The 18788-nt window shown below is 42.8% G+C and overlaps 1 protein-coding gene across 12 annotated transcripts in view; it reads left to right on the top strand.

Moving 5' to 3' along the window:
* eya4 (EYA transcriptional coactivator and phosphatase 4) overlaps nt 1-18788 on the top strand; it is a 417250-nt gene that overhangs the window by 278497 nt on the left and 119965 nt on the right. For 8 of the 12 annotated variants that reach the window (XM_080192745.1, XM_080192744.1, XM_080192755.1 and 5 more), the window contains one exon: nt 558-650. The exons of 3 other annotated variants lie outside the window; for them this stretch is intronic. In XM_080192745.1, the coding sequence (XP_080048871.1) occupies nt 558-650 (93 nt within the window). The remainder of the gene's footprint in view (nt 1-557; nt 651-18788) is intronic. One more of the 12 variants, XM_080192747.1, reaches the window with a different exon arrangement.

Below are 18788 nucleotides of genomic sequence, written 5' to 3' on the forward strand. Positions count from 1 at the left end.
TATATTGCAAGATAAGAACTTAAGTGGTTTATCAACGTCATCTAAGATTCAAGATTAGATTACAGTCTTGAGATCACTCCCTGGCATCTTTTATTTTGTAAAACCGATATTGTTTACATTTTATTTTTAAATTAGAAATTACAACATCTTTCTTAACATTGTCAAGACACCTTTAGCGTCTCCAGGTTCACTAAAGGGCGTTAACTTCTTCTGGGATATATTTGCTGTACTATTACCAGGGAATCATTTTGGATCAGAGTACAAAGCATTTCCATATTCAATATATACTAAAAAGCTTCTGTTTTAAATATCAGGACTCTATCTAATCACCAAACTATTATCGCCCTGTTCAAGTAATACTACTCTCTGAGATGAGTTAATGTGACTGCAGCATTTTTTCTCATGCTGACCTCAGGGCTGCATGTTCCTGCATTGGTACTAGCTAACCATAAACAGTATGGCTGTTGACCAAAGCTAGGACAGCCCAAACACATTGTGTAAATCAGAATGAAAAACTAGGGGTTACATCATTTTTTTATACTTATTCTTCTATGTAGTGTCTCTTCTTGCAGTCAAAACAGAGCCAATGAGCAGCAGTGACACTGCCACAACAACAGGAGATGGATCACTTGACAATTACACTGGGTCAGGTAAGGCACTGGCCACATAGTTCAACTCACAAAGCAGGCATAATTTTCCCAACTTCATTGACTGGTGACAAAACTAGCACTCTAACTGATAGATTAACATGTAGCCTTGTATTATACGGGAGGTCTTGTGGCACAATGGGTAGCGTTCCTGCCTCTGAGCCAAAAACTCCAAGTTTGTGTCCCACCCAAGGACTTGACAGCCAAGGAAGGTGAATTCATAATGCAGCCAGCAGATTGAATATCAATCTGCAAAATCCTTCCAACGCATGCCAGGGGCAGGTGGTAAGAGCAGGAGAGACTCCTGGCCAGCCATTCTTGATGCAGAGTGGCACCCCAATAAGCTAGAAGCCTCTGGCAACAGGCTAACGACCTGTTCCACAAAAAAAGCCCATGCTTTGGGAACAGATGAACGTCTGTCACTAGGTGTAGGAAGAGAAACGACTACAATTGTGTTCATGATATTAGAGAGTAAAATGTAAATTCTCCAGCCGTTAATGTATTAATATCTATGGCAAAGGTCTGTGATTAAGTAGTGATGTGATTTTACTTTTGAAAAGGAGAGCGAAAGCATGAATTACATCAGCATTGTTCATGCTTTGAAAGGAAGTACATCCGAATATGCAGATTACAAAGAATATTGAAACAATATAGAATAATAACCTTTAAAAAGAAGAAATTCTTTCACCAAGTGATCTAATGCCAGCGTGCTATAAGATTTGCTAGTAAACTGAGCATATCATAATTGGAAATTTGTTCAGACAAAGATAATAATTAAATGCAGTTATCCTCTTTTAACCAGCTAAACCCAAAAGGTAGTTCACGTTTCCCATTCAGTAGCACAGCAGAGCAACACTGTTAGTGAAGACTGGAGTGATCAAGTCTAACCAATAGATGAAAGTACACATTATACTTATTACGGAGAATCTAAATCACAGAAGCAAAAAAAATTCTACAAAATCACTTCTAAAAAGATAATTAATTTGCTACAACTATAAATTCACAATATTTACAATTTATTCTTGGGAAGTGTAAATTGTGCATGGCCCTTGAAAGAAGCAGGTTTAATGGACTGAATGGTGCTTTCTATTTTCTTACTTTTTATTACTACCACTGAAGATATCTAGCAAAGATGTGTCTGGTTCGTCTTGGAATTCTGGCTATTAAACTAGAAGCCAGGATTTTCTGCTCCCACTCACCAAAAATGTCATACTGGACAGCAGTGGAAAATATTGTGAGAGCATAAAAAAATTGCTTTACATCATCTGGAAAACATAGTTCTATTGTCTACTCCAGCCTTCAGTAGTAGAACATGTTTTCCAACGTCAGGCTGGCAATTTGAATGTATTTAAATGTGATTGAATACTCATTATAAAGCATGCTTACCGATGTCATCCCTGCACACTGGATCATGATGTCATGTCGGAAAACAATTAGACCTACCTGTTTCATAACAATATATAAGCAATTTGCGCACAGATGATCAAATGTTGCTGATGCCTCCACAGTTTTAAAGTGATTTGCAAAAGAGGCAAAAACAAAAAATGCTGGAAAATTGCAGCAGGTCTGACAGCATCTGTGGATAGAGAATAGAACGAATGTCATAGAGATTCGAAACACTAGTTCTAGTCTCTCTCCACGGGTGCCTTCTAGTATGGCCCTGGTTGGATTGTCAACATACTGTATAAAAAGCTCTCCTGGACACATCTAACAAATTGCTTTCCATCTGAGCCCCTGGCTGTAAGGGAATCCCAGTCAAAATGGGGGAAGTTAGGTGAACTGGCCCCTCAAGCCTGCTCCACCATTCAATAAGATCATGGCTGATCTTTTTGTGAACTCAGCTCCACTTATCTGCCCACTCACCATAACCCTATTTCCTTTATTCTTCAAAAATGTATCTATCCTTGCCTTAAAAAGTTAAAGTCACCCTCCAGAACTACCCTGTTTTTTTTCACACCTTTTCAGTATCCAGCTACACAACTGCTTCTCTATCTCCTGTGGGCTATTGAGAGATCTGTATTACACTCCAACATTCACCTTTGTTATTCCTGAGCTCCACCCATAATGTGACACCCCTGTTTAAAAAAGGAGGTAGACAAAAGGCAGGTAACTATAGGTCGGTTAGCTTAACTTCTGTAGTAGGGAAGATGCTTGAATCTATCGTCAAGGTAGAAATAACGAGACATCTGGATATAAATTGTCCCATTGGTAAGACACAACATGAGTTCATGAAGGGCAGGTCATGTTTGACTAATCTGGTGGAATTCTCTGAGAACATTACATGTGCAGTGGACAATGGGGAACCTGTGGATGTGGTATATCTGGACTTCCAGAAGGCATTTGACAAAGTGCCGCACCAAAGATTGCTACATAAGATAAAAGTGCACTGTGTTACGGGTAGTGCATTAGCATGGATAGAGGATTGGTTAACTAACACAAAGCAAAGAATGGGGGTAAATGAGTGTTTTCCTGGTTGGCAATCAGTGACTAGTGGTGTGCCTCAGGGATCAGTGTTGGGACCGCAGTCGTTTAAGATTTACATAGATGATTTGGAGTTGGGGCCAAGTGTAGTGTGTCAAAATTCGCAAATGACACCATGATGGGTGGAAGGGCAAAGTATGCAGAGGACGCTGAAAGTCTATAAAGAGATACAGATGATCTAAGTGAGTGGGTGAGGGTCTGGCAGATGGAGTACAATGTTGATAAATGTGAGATCATCCATTTTGATAGGAATAACAGCAAAATGGACTATTATTTAAAAGGTAAAAATTTGCAGCATGCCGCTGTGCAGAGGGAGCTAGGTGTCCTTATGCAGGAATCTCAAAGAGTTGGTTTGCAGGTACATCAGGTAATTAAGAAGGCAAATGGAATTTTATCCTTCATTGCTAGAGGGATGGAGTTTAAAAACAGCAAGATTATGTTGCAGCTGGATAAGGTGCTGGTGAGGCCACACCTGGAGTACAGTTTTGGTCTCCTTACTTAAGAAGGGATATACAAGCACTGGAGGGTGTGCAGATGAGATTCACTAGGTTGATTCCAGAGTTGAGAGGGTTGGCTTATGAGGAGAGACTGAGTAGACTGGGGCTATACTCATTGGAATTCAGAAGAATGAGGGGAGATCTTATCGTAACATGTAAGATTATGAAGGAAGTAGATAAGACAGAAGCAGGGAAGTTGTTTCCACTGGGGGGTGAAACTAGAACCAGGAAGCATAGCTCAAAATAAGGGGAAGCAGACTTAGGATTGATTTGAGGAGAAACTTCTTCACACAATGGGTTGTGAATCAGTGGAATTCCTTGCCCAGTGAAGCGGTTGAGGCTACCTCATTGAATGCTTTCGAGGCAAGGATAGACAAATTTTTGAACAGTAAAGGAATTATGGGTTATGGTGAGCGGGCGGGTAAGTGGAGCTGAGTCCACAAAAAGATCAGCAATGATCTTACTGAATAGCAGAGCAGGCTCGAGGGGTCAGATGGCCTACTTCTGCTCCTAGTTCTTGTGTTCTTATAATGCCTCACTACATAATCCCTTCAATGTCTCCTCCCTCAACACAGCTATGATCTGCTCCTTAATCAGCAATGCAACTCCCCTACTCCTTTTGTTTCCCATTTTATCCCATCTAAATATCCCGGAATGTTAAGATGCCAATCCTGTCCCTCTTTTAACCATGTCTCGTAATTGCAATAACATTATAATTCCATGTAGTAATCTAAGCTCTCAGTTCATCTGTCTTAGCTGTAACACTTCTTGCATTGAAGTAAGCACACTTCAGACCTCCAGTCCCACTGAGCCAAGTGGCTTCCCTCTGCCTGCTCTTACTCAGCACTATGTTTATCTTATTCTAACTTTTTCCCTCCAGTCCCTACACTCGCAAACCTGCTGTTCTGGTTTCCAACCCTGCCACACTAGTTTAAAAAAAGAAATAAGTTTTTTCGCAAATCCTCTCCGAATCACCTGCCGCTTACCTTAAAACTATGCTCCCTCATGATTGACCCCTCCACCAAGGGATACAGCTGCTCCCTACTCACTTTGTCAATACCCCTCATAATTTTATACACCTCAATCATGTCTACCCCTTAACCTTCTCTGCTTTAAAGAAAACAAGCCAAGCCTATCTAGTCTCTCCTTATAGCTCAGATCCACCTCAGGCAAAATCCTGGGGAGCTTCTCCTGTATTCCCTCAAGTGCTATCACATCCTTCCTATAGTGTGGTGACCAGAACTGCACATAGTACTCCAGCTCTGACCTAACCAGCATTCTGTATAACTCCAACATTACCATAGCCACTGGAAGGTCCCAGGATCAGCTGTTGATCTATGCCAGGTTTCAGATTGCACAATGTATCTCATGTGAAGACGTTACAATGGCTTCAAAGCCCCTGTGCAGTGAAGTGGAAAATCAGGGTTTGTGCTCTTGAGCATTATCTCCAACTTCTGCGAGTAAGTACACCTTATATTGGTGAAGGTACGAATGGGCCGATCTGAGTTTCCTTTCACAGAATTTCACTGTCCAGCTTTGTCACCATATCTTATACAGTGTACCAGAAGGCAACCAACACCCACAGGCAACCAGCATCCATGCATTAGCATCTAGGAAAGGAAGGGATAAAAGAGAAGAAAATTGTTGTAAATGTCTTGTCAGAGAAACTTGAATTCTGGGTCAAGAGTTAACGGTCATCATATGAGTATACAATAGCATGCAATTGTTGGGTTAAGCTCATGTTGAGACGGTAGGAATAATGTCAGCTAATGCAACTTATTCAGCTCTGCCGTGCCTGCGGGCATTTCATAGTACCTTAACATTTCAAGGAATTCTATTTAACTATTATTCTCAAGCAATACGAATGAAGAGGTTTAGATTAGTGGCAGAACTTTTAATTTTGCTTTTGTGAGAATTTTTGTTTCAGTAAGGAAAATCATGACAGTGTTTGTCAAAGATTAAACCATTGAGAATGTGCTCGTAAACAGAGTCCGCTGTCAAGTGTTGTGATTTACATGCTGCAGCTGAGCAGCTCTCTATTTTTGCTTTCCTGTACAGGGTACTTTGGAGTGGACTAGTATGCCGGTTGAGGAATTTGATTCACACCCAGATCGGGAGCAAATTTGGCAGAGTAACACCTGCATGTCCACGCAGGCCTGAAGCCTGAGGCATATTCTGCTTTGGGCCTAACTGAAGTGATGCCCGCAAGCAGCAGATGCCAAATGGGCACGCCACTTTAACTGGTTAGACAGAGAAGGCTGTACGTCAGCTGGGTCCGATGCTGCCAGACCAAATCCAGAGAATTTCAGGGGCTTTCATAGTTCCAGTGGCATCCAGAGTTTTTCCTGTAGAATCAGGATAGGTTTGCTATTTGCCTTGCATTTTGTTTGAGCACCCACCATTGAGGACTTTTTTTTTCTCTTTTGACATTTTCCATGCTACAATTTCACACTTCTGGTTGATCACCTTCATGTCAATCAGTATTTTTTTCCCAGATTTGACGGGTGGTTTTACAGCTGGATGCCCTTCCCTTCCTGCTGCCACCCTTCCCCATTTATTCAAGCTGGGGACCGGCACCAATACATGCTGGTTTGCTTTATTGCTCCTTAGATGGCACAATGTCTGGGTGCAACTACACAGAGCATCCACCACACAATTCCCAGCCATTTGTATCTGAATTTTTCATTCAGGATCCTGCAAATTTGAGTGTTTTAAGGTGCCCAATGCCTATTTCAGGTGGACATCCTTGCCAACTAAAAGTTGCCCAAATCAGTTTGTCTTCCTCAACAATGCCAGTGTAGTTCAGACATGCCAGATCAGTACACAACATTAGAGGTCTAATACCGACCTTCTGCCTGAAAAGTGACCTCTTTTGTGTTGAATTTCTGCCCCACAGTATTGAGTCAGCAACTTAACCATAAAATATTCATCAGAACTTTAACTTGGAAAGAAAATGCTGTTTTTTTTAATAGAAACTAATGAATTGAGTGCTGCTGAATGTACCACAGGATTCAGCTGGTCTTTTGCCATAATGTAAGCAGGAAATTAGTAGAACCCCCAAGAAACTTGATGAGTGGCTCGAGGGGTGGGTTGTGATGAAAAATGCGAATGCTTGTTTTATTGGGATTTCATAATGCATTATATTGCTGCCTGTATTTGACTCCCAAATTTCCACCTTAAACCCATCCTCCAAGAAACACTTCTTACAACAACACCAAGAGATTTCCATTGCCCGTGATGTTCGCTCATGTGGCTTCTTTCACTAAGAATGCCAAATCAATGTCAGTTAGTCTTGATTTTGATTTGATTTGACTTGATTTATTAGTGTCACATATATTAGCACACAGTGACCATTTGTCTGTATGGAATATGGAACATGCTAGGTAGTCTTTCATCCTCAACACAGTACTCAACTATTCTAAATTCCATCCTTATACTTGAATATTTACCTGAATATTTTTAATTTGGTCATGGGATGTGAGCAAAGAAAAAGGGGTATTTATTGCCCATGCCTACTTTCTGTAAAAATATTTAGAGCACGCCTCATAGAGTAGAATTGGTGCTAGGTGATGTCCAAAAATGGTAAGAATGACAGGTTCCCTTCCTAGAGGACATCAGATAACTAGTAGAGTGTTTGCTGCAATCCAGCAGTTGTCATGGTCTTTGAGTTCCATGTCCATTAGGTTACTGAATGATTCAGTCTCAATTCCCTCAACAATTTGGCTGGATCTCATTATCATGCTGCTTGCTGATTTGCAGGCCAAGAAGCCAGGGTTGAGGGACTTAGCCATTAAAATTGGATGGCAATAAGCCACCACCAGGGATGCAGTGCCCAGCACAAGGTAAGTGTTCCAGGAATGGAATCTGAGGGCTGGATTTTCAAGGTCCCAATCAGGACCTGAAATGGAGGTGGGGCAGGACCTGGAAGTCTGACCTCCAATCCTGGCACCGGCTCTTTTCATCTGTGCGGGAAAGGGTGGAGTGGGGGCTGGTGGCACCATTCGCCTATTGTTTAACATTGCCGTACATTTTAAAGGTGACCAGTTCAGATCACTTGTGACAATTCCTGGCGGTGGCCACGATTAGGGAAACCTTCTGATTTACATCTGATGCATGAGCCGGGAAGAATATTTTACAGTTCATCCAGGCATGTTGCAACCTGAGGTGTATCATCCATAGTCAGAGCTGACAGGACTTTGAAGTAAAATGTAACAAAACATTGCCAGATTGGCTTTGACAGTTTTATGACCTCTTCAAAAGACTGATCGTTCTTTCAAGTGTTTTTAAATGATATGATTATTTCGAGAGACTTATGACCTTTCAGGGGGAGAATATTTATCCAGTGGCTTATTTGGCTATTTTATTTGACAGATCTATGGGTGTTTGAAAGGATTGCAACATGTTTTTATAGAGTCAGAAGTGAGCACTAAGGGGAGTGGCAGTGGGGTGGTGGGGGGAGGGGGGAATGAGTTGTGAGAATGAGGGATATGGGTTTGGGGAGAGAGGCCTTGAAGCTAGGCCTTAAGAATCTGAGCCTACCTCTGTCTTTGGGCCCATTTCTACCTCTGGCCTGTCAGGGGAGGCGGTGGATTTGCCTCTAGTACAGTAAACCAGCCCAGCATGGAAATAGGCCAGCCACATCAGAGATGGGATCATGGTGTCGGAAAAATTCCTGTCTCCCAATGCCTGTCTTAAAGATAAAAATTCAGGGCATGATAAGAGCCTGGAGGAGCAATAATGTTCCTCAACCCACAAGTAAGCTAAAAAATGGTTTTAGGGAGAAGGTAGGATAATAGTAATGTTACTGGACTAATAATCTGTATTAATGCTCTGGTGACGTATGTTCTGTGCTCACCATGGCAGCAGTGGACATTTAAAGTTAATTAATTAATAAACATGGAGCAAAAAGCTAGTCTTATTATTAATAATCTTAAAGTTTCCAGATTGTCGTAAAAGCCAGTCTGGTTCACTGATTTGATGTGATTTATTATTGTCACATTTATTAACATACAATGGAAAGTATTGTTTCTTGCACACTATAAGACAAAGCATACTGTTCATAGAGAAGGAAACAAGAGAGTGCAGAATGTAGTGTTACAGTCATAGCTAGGGTGTAGAGAAAGATCAGCTCAATGCATTTAAAAGCCTGACAGCAGCAGGGAAGAAGCTGTTCTTGAGTCGGTTGGTACGTGACCTCAGATTTTTGTATTGTTTTCCTGACAGAAGAAGGTAGAAGAGAGATTGTCCGGGGTGTGTGAGGTCCTTAATTATGCTGGTTGCTTTGCCAAGGCAGTGGGAAGTGTAGACTGAGTCAGTGGATGGGAGGCTTAGTGTGTGACGGATTGGGCTACATTCACAACCTTTTGTAGTTCCTTGCTGTCTTGGGCAGAGCAGCAGCCATTCCAAGCTGTGATACAACCAGAAAGAATGCTTTCAATGATGCATCTGTAAAAGTTGGTGCGAGTCATGCCAAATTTCCTTAGTCTTCTAAGAAAGTAGAGGTGTTGTCCTTCAGAGAAGGAAATCTGTGGTCCTTGCCTAGTCTGGCCCAATGTGACTCCAGTCACATTGAGTGAACTGCCCTCTGAGATGATCTAGCAAGCCACTCAATGGAATGTGTACCAATATCACATGAACTGCAGTGGTTTAAAAAAAACTCTCAGATGTCATTTGTGTATATAAAGGGGCTCATTAGTGCAGTACAATGGGTAACAAATGTAGCAAATTTTGAATGTTAAATTATGTCAGTGAGATATCCAGTGAAATTTTAACTCCATGCAAGTTGGGTGGGTTTTGAATGAGTTGACATCAGGCCCCTAAAGGAACAATAATCTAAAATTCTAAATTTGTTAACAAAAAAGGTTTGCTGTTGGGGTAGGTGGGGAGTGGGGGAGAGGGGATGGTGTTGATGTAGTATGGGTTGGTGGCAGTGGTAATGGCTGCAATTTAACAAACATATTCAGTTATATATAATTATAAGTTCATAAGATATAGAGCAGAATTAGGCCGTTCGGTCCCTCAAGTCCACTCTACCATTCGATGATGGCTGATATGCTCCTCATCCCCATTTGTCCCCATAACTTTTCAACCCATTATCAATTAAAAATCTGACTAACTCCTCCTTAAATTTTCTCACTGTTCCAGCATTCACCGCAATTTGGGGTAGCAAATTCCGCAGATTCACAACCCTTTGGAAGAAATTTGCTACCCCTTATCTTAACACTATGACCTCTCATCTTAGAATAATTGCACCTGGAGTATTCCTCGAAGTAGATAAAGACTCCACAAGCTAATAATTAATTACCAGTAAGGAAATTCTCAAAATAATATTCCCAACTTTGTGCAGAGGAATTTGAGTGCACTTGATGAAATACTGTGTGCATGGTGGAATTCCTTTCTACACCAGCAGTTATCAGTCAAATACACATGTTATAAAAATATTCTTAATATATAATAAAGAAGTAAAGTACTAAATTTTTTACTGTATTCTTTGAAGTACAGATATGATGGATTAGGAGAGAATAATTCCTGGGTTGTATAATATGCCACTTTAATCTTCAGAATGCTGAACGAATAGCAGATGGGATCATAAAGAAACTCTGTTTCCTTGCCCAGTCTTGTCATTCTGTGATGAAATTGATTTAATAATGTAAAGTCTGTATGCATCATATATATCCTAGCCGTTAGAAGGTAGGAAGAAAACTGTACTATTTGCAGTTTGGAAATGATCCAATTAGGATCTAACTTAGCTACCAGCTTGTGGAGGAAAGCTAACCAAATATTAAAGACCAATACCTAAACCTTCATTTGAGCCTTGACTAGTCAAGTACAAATGTTAAGAGTCACGTCATGATTACGGTCTTTAATTATTTATATATTGAAGCCTAGAGCAGGATTATCACCCCAATATAGGGGCTGAAGTGGAGACAGACAGCTGCGTAATTTCATATCATAGAATCCTACAGTGCAAAAGGAGGCCATTCGGCTCATTGAATCTACATCGACCACAATCCCACTCAGTCCCTATCCCCATAACCCCATGCATTTACCCTAGCTAGCCCCCCAAACACTAAGGGGCAATTTAGCGTGGCCAGTCCACCTAACTGGCACATCTTTGGACTTTGTCAGGACATCACTGACAAATATGCCATTTTTCGGGCGTCCAAACTGACAGCAGAACATCTGCAGTGGGTAGCAAGTTAAGATGATTAAAAAGCCATTTGAAGCCATAGATTGGAGAATAACTGGAATTTTCCAATCAGCCTGTCTGTTCCTGTACCATAGGCAGCAGAGCAACTGCCTGAAGTAGTCGCCTGGTGGCAGACTGGAGTAAGCAGAATAAGAAGTCTCACAACACCAGGTTAAAGTCCAACAGGTTTAGTTGGTAGCAAAAGCCACTAGCTTTCGGAGTGCTTGCTGCCCCTTCGTCAGGTGAGCGGGAGCTCTATTCACAAACAGGGCATATAAAGACACAAACTCAATTTACAAAATAATGATTGGAATGTGAGTCATAGATGATCAGGAGGAAGGGGTTGAGTGTAGGGTAACGAAATTTGCTGATGACACAAAGATGAGTGGAAAAGCAAATTGCGTGGAAGGCGCGGAAAGTCTGCAGAGAGATCTGGATAGGCTGAGTGAGTGGGCGAGGACCTGGCAGATGGAGTATAATGTTAGCAAATGTGAGGTTATCCACTTCGGTAGAAATAACAGTAGGAGGGATTATTATTTAAAAGGCGAAAAGCTGCAGCATGCCATGGTGCAGAGGGACCTGGGGGTCCTTGTGCACGAATCGCAAAAACCCAGTCTGCAGGTGCAGCAGGTGATCAAGAAGGCGAATGGAATGTTGGCCTTTATAGCGAGGGGGATAGAATATAAAAGCAGGGAGGTCTTGCTGCAACTGTACAGGGTACTGGTGAGGCAGCAACTGGAGTACTGTGTGCAGTTTTGGTCGCCGCATTTGCGGAAGGATATATTGGCCTTGGAGGGAGTGCAGAGAAGGCTCACTAGGCTGATACCAGAGATGAGGGGGTTAGCCTATGAGGAGAGATTGAATAGACTGGGTCTGTACTCGTTGGAGTTTAGAGGGCTGAGGGGGGATCTTATAGAGACATATAACATAATGAAGAGGATAGATAGGGTAGGGGTAGAGAGATTCTTCCTGCTTAGAAAGGATAGCAGAACTAGAGGGCACAGCCTCAAAATAAGGCGGGTGCAGTTTAGTTCGGAGTTGAGGAGGAACTTCTTCACTCAAAGGGTGGTGAGTCTCTGGAATTCTCTGCCCATTGAAGTGGTGGAGGCTACCTCGCTGAATATATTTAAGTCACAGGTAGATAGGTTTCTGATAGACAGGGGAATTAAGGGTTATGGGGAGAAAGCGGGAAAGTGGAACTGATCCACTTCAGATCAGCCATGATCTTATTGAATGGCGGGGCAGGCTCGAAGGGCTAGATGGCCTACTCCTGCTCCTATTTCTTATGTTCTTATGTTATGTTCTTTACAGGTAATCAAGTCCTGAAGATACAGACAGTGTGAGTGGAGAGAGCATTAAGCACAGATTAAAGAGATGTGTGTTATGTCCAGACAGGACAGTTAATGAGATTTTGCAAGTTTAGGCAAGTCGTGGGGGTAGTGTGGCATGAACCCAAGATCCCGGTTGAGGCAGTCCTCATGTGTGCGGAACTTGGCTATCAGTCTCTGCTCAGCGACTCTGTGTTGTCGTGTGTCGTAAAGGCCGCCTTCGAGAACGCTTACCCGAAGATTAGAAGCCGAATGCCCGTGACCACTGAAGTGTTCCCCAACAGGAAGAGAACACTCTTGGTGGTGATTGTCGAGCGATTTCATTCATCCATTTGCGTAGTGCCTGCATAATCTCCCCGATGTACCATGCCTCGGGACATCCTTTCCTGCAGTGTATCAGGTCAACAATGTTGGCCGAGTTGCAAGAGTATGTACCATGTACCTAGTGGATGGTGTTCTCACGTGAGATGATGGCATCCTTGTCAATGATCCTGCACATCTTCCAGAGGTTGCTGTGGCAGGATTGTGTGGTGTCGTGGTCACTGTTCTCCTGAAGGCTGGGTAATTTGCTGCGAGCAACGGTCTGTTTGAGGTTGTGCGGTTGTTTGAAAGCAAGAAGTGGGGGCATGGGGATGGCCTTGGAGAGATGATCGTTTTCATCAATGACATGTTGAAGGCTTTGGAGAAGATGTCGTAGCTTCTCTGCTCCGGGGAAGTACTGGACAACGGAGCATACTCTGTCCACCGTGCCCTGTGTTTGCCTTCTGAGGAGGTCGGTGCAGTGTTTCGCTGTGGTGCTTCTGAACTATCGATTGATGAGTCGAAACCATATCCTGTTCTTATGAGGGCATCTTTCAGCTTCTGGAGGTGTCTGTTGTCAGGCAGACTGGGGTGCCAGGACTCCAGTATCACTCTGACCTTCTATAATGGTGGCCCAGCTGCTGGCCACTTTGTCGGCATGGTGGCACAGAGATTAGCAGTGCTTTCTCAAAGTTCCAGGGACCCCAGGTTCCAGCCTTTGACTGTGTGGAGCTTTCATATTCATCCCATGTCTGTGTGGGTTTCCTCCGGGTGCTCCGCTTTCCTCCAATACTTCGAAGATGTGCAGGTTAGGTGGATTTGACATGCTAAATTGCCCCTTAGTGTGAGGGGGATTAGCAAGATAGATATATGGGTTACAGGGATGAGGTCTGGGTGAGATTGTTGTCAGTGCGGACTTGATGGGCTAAATGGCCTCCTTCTGCACTAGGGATACTATGTTGAGAGGGTGCGTTGAGGTGACAGTTGAAGCAAAATCAATGTCAGCTGACTGTTCCTGACACACTGTGAGGGTGCCCCCCCCCCCCCCCCCACCCACCAATTGATTGGCAATCCCAACCCAAAGAGGAAAGCCCTGCCTTTAGTGCCCAATCTAAACTCAATAGAATAATCCCATTTGTACTGTAGTGTCTTGTTGGGGCTTTCTTTCCCTTATTGTCTCTGTTTTGCCTTTAATAGTCATGAAACAATCCCAGAAGATAGTTCAAAGAAGATGCCATGCAATTTTGGATAATTTATAATTGCACATACTGTATCCGATGTGTGGAATTGCAGGTTTCATTCTGACAGAAAGTTGTGAGTACAAATGGATCATTTTAGATTTTGGACCAGCCAAGCTAGCAGCTTGAAAGACTTGTCTTTTTTTATGCAATGTGCTTGAAATTGTAATGATTCGTGTTTTTACTGTAAAGCATTTTATATCAATGTGTAAAATATTCTGGCGATTGATGAATGGAACTATTCCATTGTTTGCTGGTTGACAGCTAATCAGGCCAGAATTATGATCAGTCAAAATCTGAATCACGGATGCAAAAGATTTTCACCTCCATTGTGCTCCTAAAGAGCACTGTCCCTGGGTTTTCAGTGTTTGCACTTGACTGTGCCAGAAGAAGGCACAATCATGACAGATAGGTAGATTTTTAACCAATAAGGGAATTAAGGGTTATGGGGAGCTGGCGGGTAAGTGGAACTGAACCCACTATCAGATCAGCCATGATCTTTTTGAATGGCGGAGCAGGCTCGAGGGGCTAGATGGCCTACTCCTGCTCCTATTTCTTATGTTCTTATGACAATTACGTGCAAATTAATGTCAGAGAGCTTTGTACTCTAAATCCCTCTAATATCATTGCAGACTATCCCATCGAAGTCTGGCACTACCAATTCCTGGGCTGTTATTTGAATGCAAGCACACAGAAGAACATAAGAACATAAGAAATAGGAGCAGGAGTAGGCCATCTAGCCCTTCGAGCCTGCCCCGCCATTCAATAAGATCATGGCTGATCTGTTGTGGCTCAGTTCCACTTTCCCGCCCTCTCCCCATAACCCTTAATCCCCTCTCTTATCAAGAACCCATCAACCCGCTTCTTAAAAATATTTAGCGAGGCAGCCTCCACCACTTCAACGGGCAGAGAATTCCAGAGATTCACCACCCTTTGAGTGAAGAAGTTCCTCCTCAACTCTGTTCTAAACCGCCTCCCCTTTATCTTGAGGCTGTGCCCCCTAGTCCTACTGTCTTTTTTGAGCGGGAAGAGTCTCTCCACCTCTATCCTATCCATCCCATTCATCATCTTATACGTCTCAATGAGATCTCCCCTCATTCTTCTAAACTCTAACGAGTACAAGCCTAGTTTATTCAGCCTCTCCTCATAGCTCAATCCCCTCAACTCCGGTATCAGCCTAGTAAACCTCCTCTGCACTCCCTCCAGGGCCAAAATATCCTTGCGCAGGTGCGGCGCCCAAAACTGCACACAGTACTCCAGCTGCGGCCTCACCAATGCCCTATACAGCTGCAGCAAGACCTCCCTACTTTTATATTCAATCCCCCTCGCTATGAAGGCCAGCATCCCATTCGCCTTCCTGACCACCTGCTGCACCTGCAAGCTGGGTTTTTGCGACTCATGCACAAGGACCCCGAGGTCCCTCTGCACTGTCGCCTGCTGCAGTTTTTCGCCACAGGGCAAATAGCTATTGTCGAGATACATGGTTATTTTTGCTTTTTTTGAATAAAAATGTTTTGTCTATCTCTAGGACTTGATGCTGAATGCTTTTAGAGCCCATTATAATTAGCAATGGAGGATGTAATCAGTTTTTACGTAATGGATTATTTGTAGATGAGTGTCAGGGAACAATCGTGAGTCCCTTGGCACCTGCTGAATTAGTTCACGTGTCCCTTTCCTCAATCGCTTACTATTATTCCACCACCACAGAGAAGGAATTTCCATATCCCATTGCTCCCTGCCACCTTGAATACCTTGGACCTTGAATACTTGTAAAGACTTGCATCCAACCATTATCTTGTAAACGAAGTCTATGTCTAAATGTGCCCTGTTTGTGAATGCAACTCTTCACTCACCTGAAGAAGGAGCAATGCTCCGAAAGCTTGTGCTACCAAATAAACTGGTTGGACTTTAACATGGTGTTGTGAGACTTCTTTCTGTGCTTAGCCCAGTCCAACGCCAGTTGAAGTAGAAGTCTGAGATTTAAACCATCATTCATTTCTCCCTCATAGTATTTTTATTTATTTGGTCATGGAATATGACCATCCCCAAGGGCCTTTAAGAGTCAACCACATTGCTGTGGATCTGGAGTCACATTAAGGCCATACCATGTAAGGACAACAGATTTCCTTCCCTAAAGCACATTAGTGAAGCAGATAGGTTTTTATAAGTGGTTCCAATCTGGTTCCCCAGAGCATTATCCTGGATCTCTAGATTGCTCGTGCAGCAACTATACCAATACACCACCACCTCCACATTATTCATAACCATACTTGTTTCTGCTCTACTGCTTGGTACCACAGTGTCACCGTTTTACTAAGAGCCCGTAATTTGGGATGCTGTTGGAATTCTAGCCATGATATAGCAGAACAAAAATTATCATGGGGTTGTTTCATTTTACTAAAGGAGAAAACACAATTTTTATGCAAATAATCTGTTTTAATACTGTAGCTACTTTGGAACCAGATCTCTGTTCTTCCCAAAATAACCTCTAGCTGCCTTTGTAAAGGTGTTGAATGAAAATATCCCAGGATAGTTCAGTGGAGTAACAGAGGTTTGTGTGTATGCACATCACATGGACCAAGAATTTGACATTGTGGCAGCTGGATCTCATGAAATTGCAAAATCCTTTAGGATTTATCTATGTTCCAATGTATGTGATTGAACACTGCCCATGAATACATCAAATCTCTAAACATACTGGACTGTGTGGGCCCACTTTTAACTCTCTGCAAGTGAATGGATTATGAGTGACTTATAATTGGGCCAGTGTTTCCTCTTTATTCCAGGATCTTGATAGATGGGTACCTGGCAGACTCCAGAACAATTACATCCCCACCCAGCCTAGTAGGAACAATTTTTGGGGGTGTCCTGGTGTATTGAAAGAAAGGTGGTTTATGTGTCCACTTTATCACTATTAACCCTATGGAGATGAACACCCGCCCACTGCCACACTGGAATCTCTCAAATGTCATCTTCTGCTAAATTCATTTTTCTTGCACTGGGCAGATTCCTCCTCGAACCTTTGCAAGACCGTCCTGGTATTTTAAAACAATGGGTGGGATCATACCGGCTCAGCATGCCGGTTGATTGGTGTAGCGAGCCAGTAAAATAGGGCAAGAGGTGAAAAATTGGGTTTGCAGTAATGGGGACTAGACATGATTGCCTCGTCAGTGGGACTGGAGGCCATTGAAGCCCCCAGGTGGTTCAGAGCAGGGCTGGGCAGTGTGCATGAGGCTATGCCAGCCTGGCATCCTGGCACTGCCTACCAGGCACTGGGCAGTGCCAATGAGGCAGGGTCTGATGGGGCAGAGCCTGATGGGGGAGAGGCTAGGCAGGAGCTCTATAAGGGGATGGGAAGGGGAGTGCGGTTGACTGGCTAGGTGGCAATGAAGGTGCGGGTGATTCAAATCAACCAAGGCTGTAGCCTGGAGGGGTGATTGGTCAGACCAGGGTCAGTGGGTTCTGGAGGGATGGCTGGGGCCACAATGGGGGCAGAGGTGAAGTCCGTGGGGGGTGTTAGATCTCTCAGTGTACTGTGTGCACTGTGTACAGTACACTGGGAGATTGGGCCACCTGTGCAATGCTGTCCCTAAATTAACATTACATATCTCACTGGAAAAACTGACGAGAAAGCTTCCCATTTTCTCGCCCGTTTTACTCTTCGAATTTTCTGAGAAATTCTACCCAATGCTTGTGAAGTATCCACAATGGAACTGAAGATGCATATTCTTTGTTTGTGTGGTATACTGCAGCTTTGTTTTTCAAATGTACTTGTCTTTGTTACAGTATCCTCTGTCTTTCACATAGAAGGTGGGATTGACTCTGATAGTCCTTTCTGGAGAAAAGAAAGGTTTCAGAGGTTGTGATTGTTCTTGTAAAGCTGGTGGCATTTCTATTCACATTGTCAAATTATTTTTGTTGTCCAAGGGTTCAGAACCTAGGGATGTAATTAGACAATTAGAATTTCAGGCAAAGCTATTTTATTCAAAGAGCACTTGTAGAATGGAAAACGTTACAATATAATATGTTAGCCAGACAACCCCAACCCTCTCCCAACCCATTTCATCTGTAGATTATATCCTGTTAATCAAGGACAATAGTGTCAATAGTTGGGAAGGTAAAGTTGTTAAGTAATTCTACTTTAATGGTGTATTAGGCCAGAATGGTTCAGAAATGGTGATGTTCACAGATGGTATTCAGCACCATTCCATATTACTTAGACACTGAAATAGTTCATGTCCGCATACAGCAAGGCCTGGATAATTTTCAAACATGGGTTGTTAAGTGATAAGCAGCATTCATGTTACACAAGTGCTAGGCAATAACCATTTCCAACAAGAAGTCTAACCATCTTCCCATGATGTTTAATGGCATTAAATTAGTTACATCCCCTACCCTTAACATCCTGAAGGGTTACCGTTGCACCTGGACCAGGCTTATAAATAACTGTGGTTACAAAATTGGTTGGCAATTCCGCCGTGAGTAACTCACCTCCTAATTTCTCAAAACCTGTCTAGAAGGTACAAGTCAAGAGTGTGATGGGTTACTCTCAAATTACCTTGGATGAGTGCAGCTCCAGCAACACTCAAGAAGCTCAACATTATGGACAAAACAGCCCTTTTGACCAGCTTCCCATCCAACACCTTGAACATTCAGGTCCCCTATTATTGAAGCAGTATGACAGCAGTGTGTGCTATCTACAAGATACACTGCAGCAACTCATCAAACCTCCATTTACAGCACTCTCCAAATCTCATGATCTCTACCACCTAGAACCTTGAGGGACAAGAGCTGTAGATTCCTTTCCTTATATTAAAAGTATTAGTGATCGTGTTCTGTACAAGAGGAGCTGCAGCTGAGACACGGCATCTTGTGTTACCATCTGTGGGCATTATGATCAAAGACATTTGTGTGTGTGTACTTCAAGGTTTTAATGGTATAGTCACATACATTGGAGCAGAGTTTCCACTTTGGGTGCAATCAGGACACAAACATCTAACACATTTGCCAACTGATAAATGTAAAATCTTCCATGCACCACCAGAACAATCAGATGGTACTTTATGTTCTTTAATATACTTATGAATGGTAACTTGGTGCAGTTTTGT

The sequence above is a fragment of the Carcharhinus amblyrhynchos genome, chromosome 7, assembly GCF_965287045.1.
Source record: "Carcharhinus amblyrhynchos chromosome 7, sCarAmb.v2.hapA, whole genome shotgun sequence".
In the NCBI taxonomy this organism is placed as follows: Eukaryota; Metazoa; Chordata; class Chondrichthyes; order Carcharhiniformes; family Carcharhinidae; genus Carcharhinus; species Carcharhinus amblyrhynchos.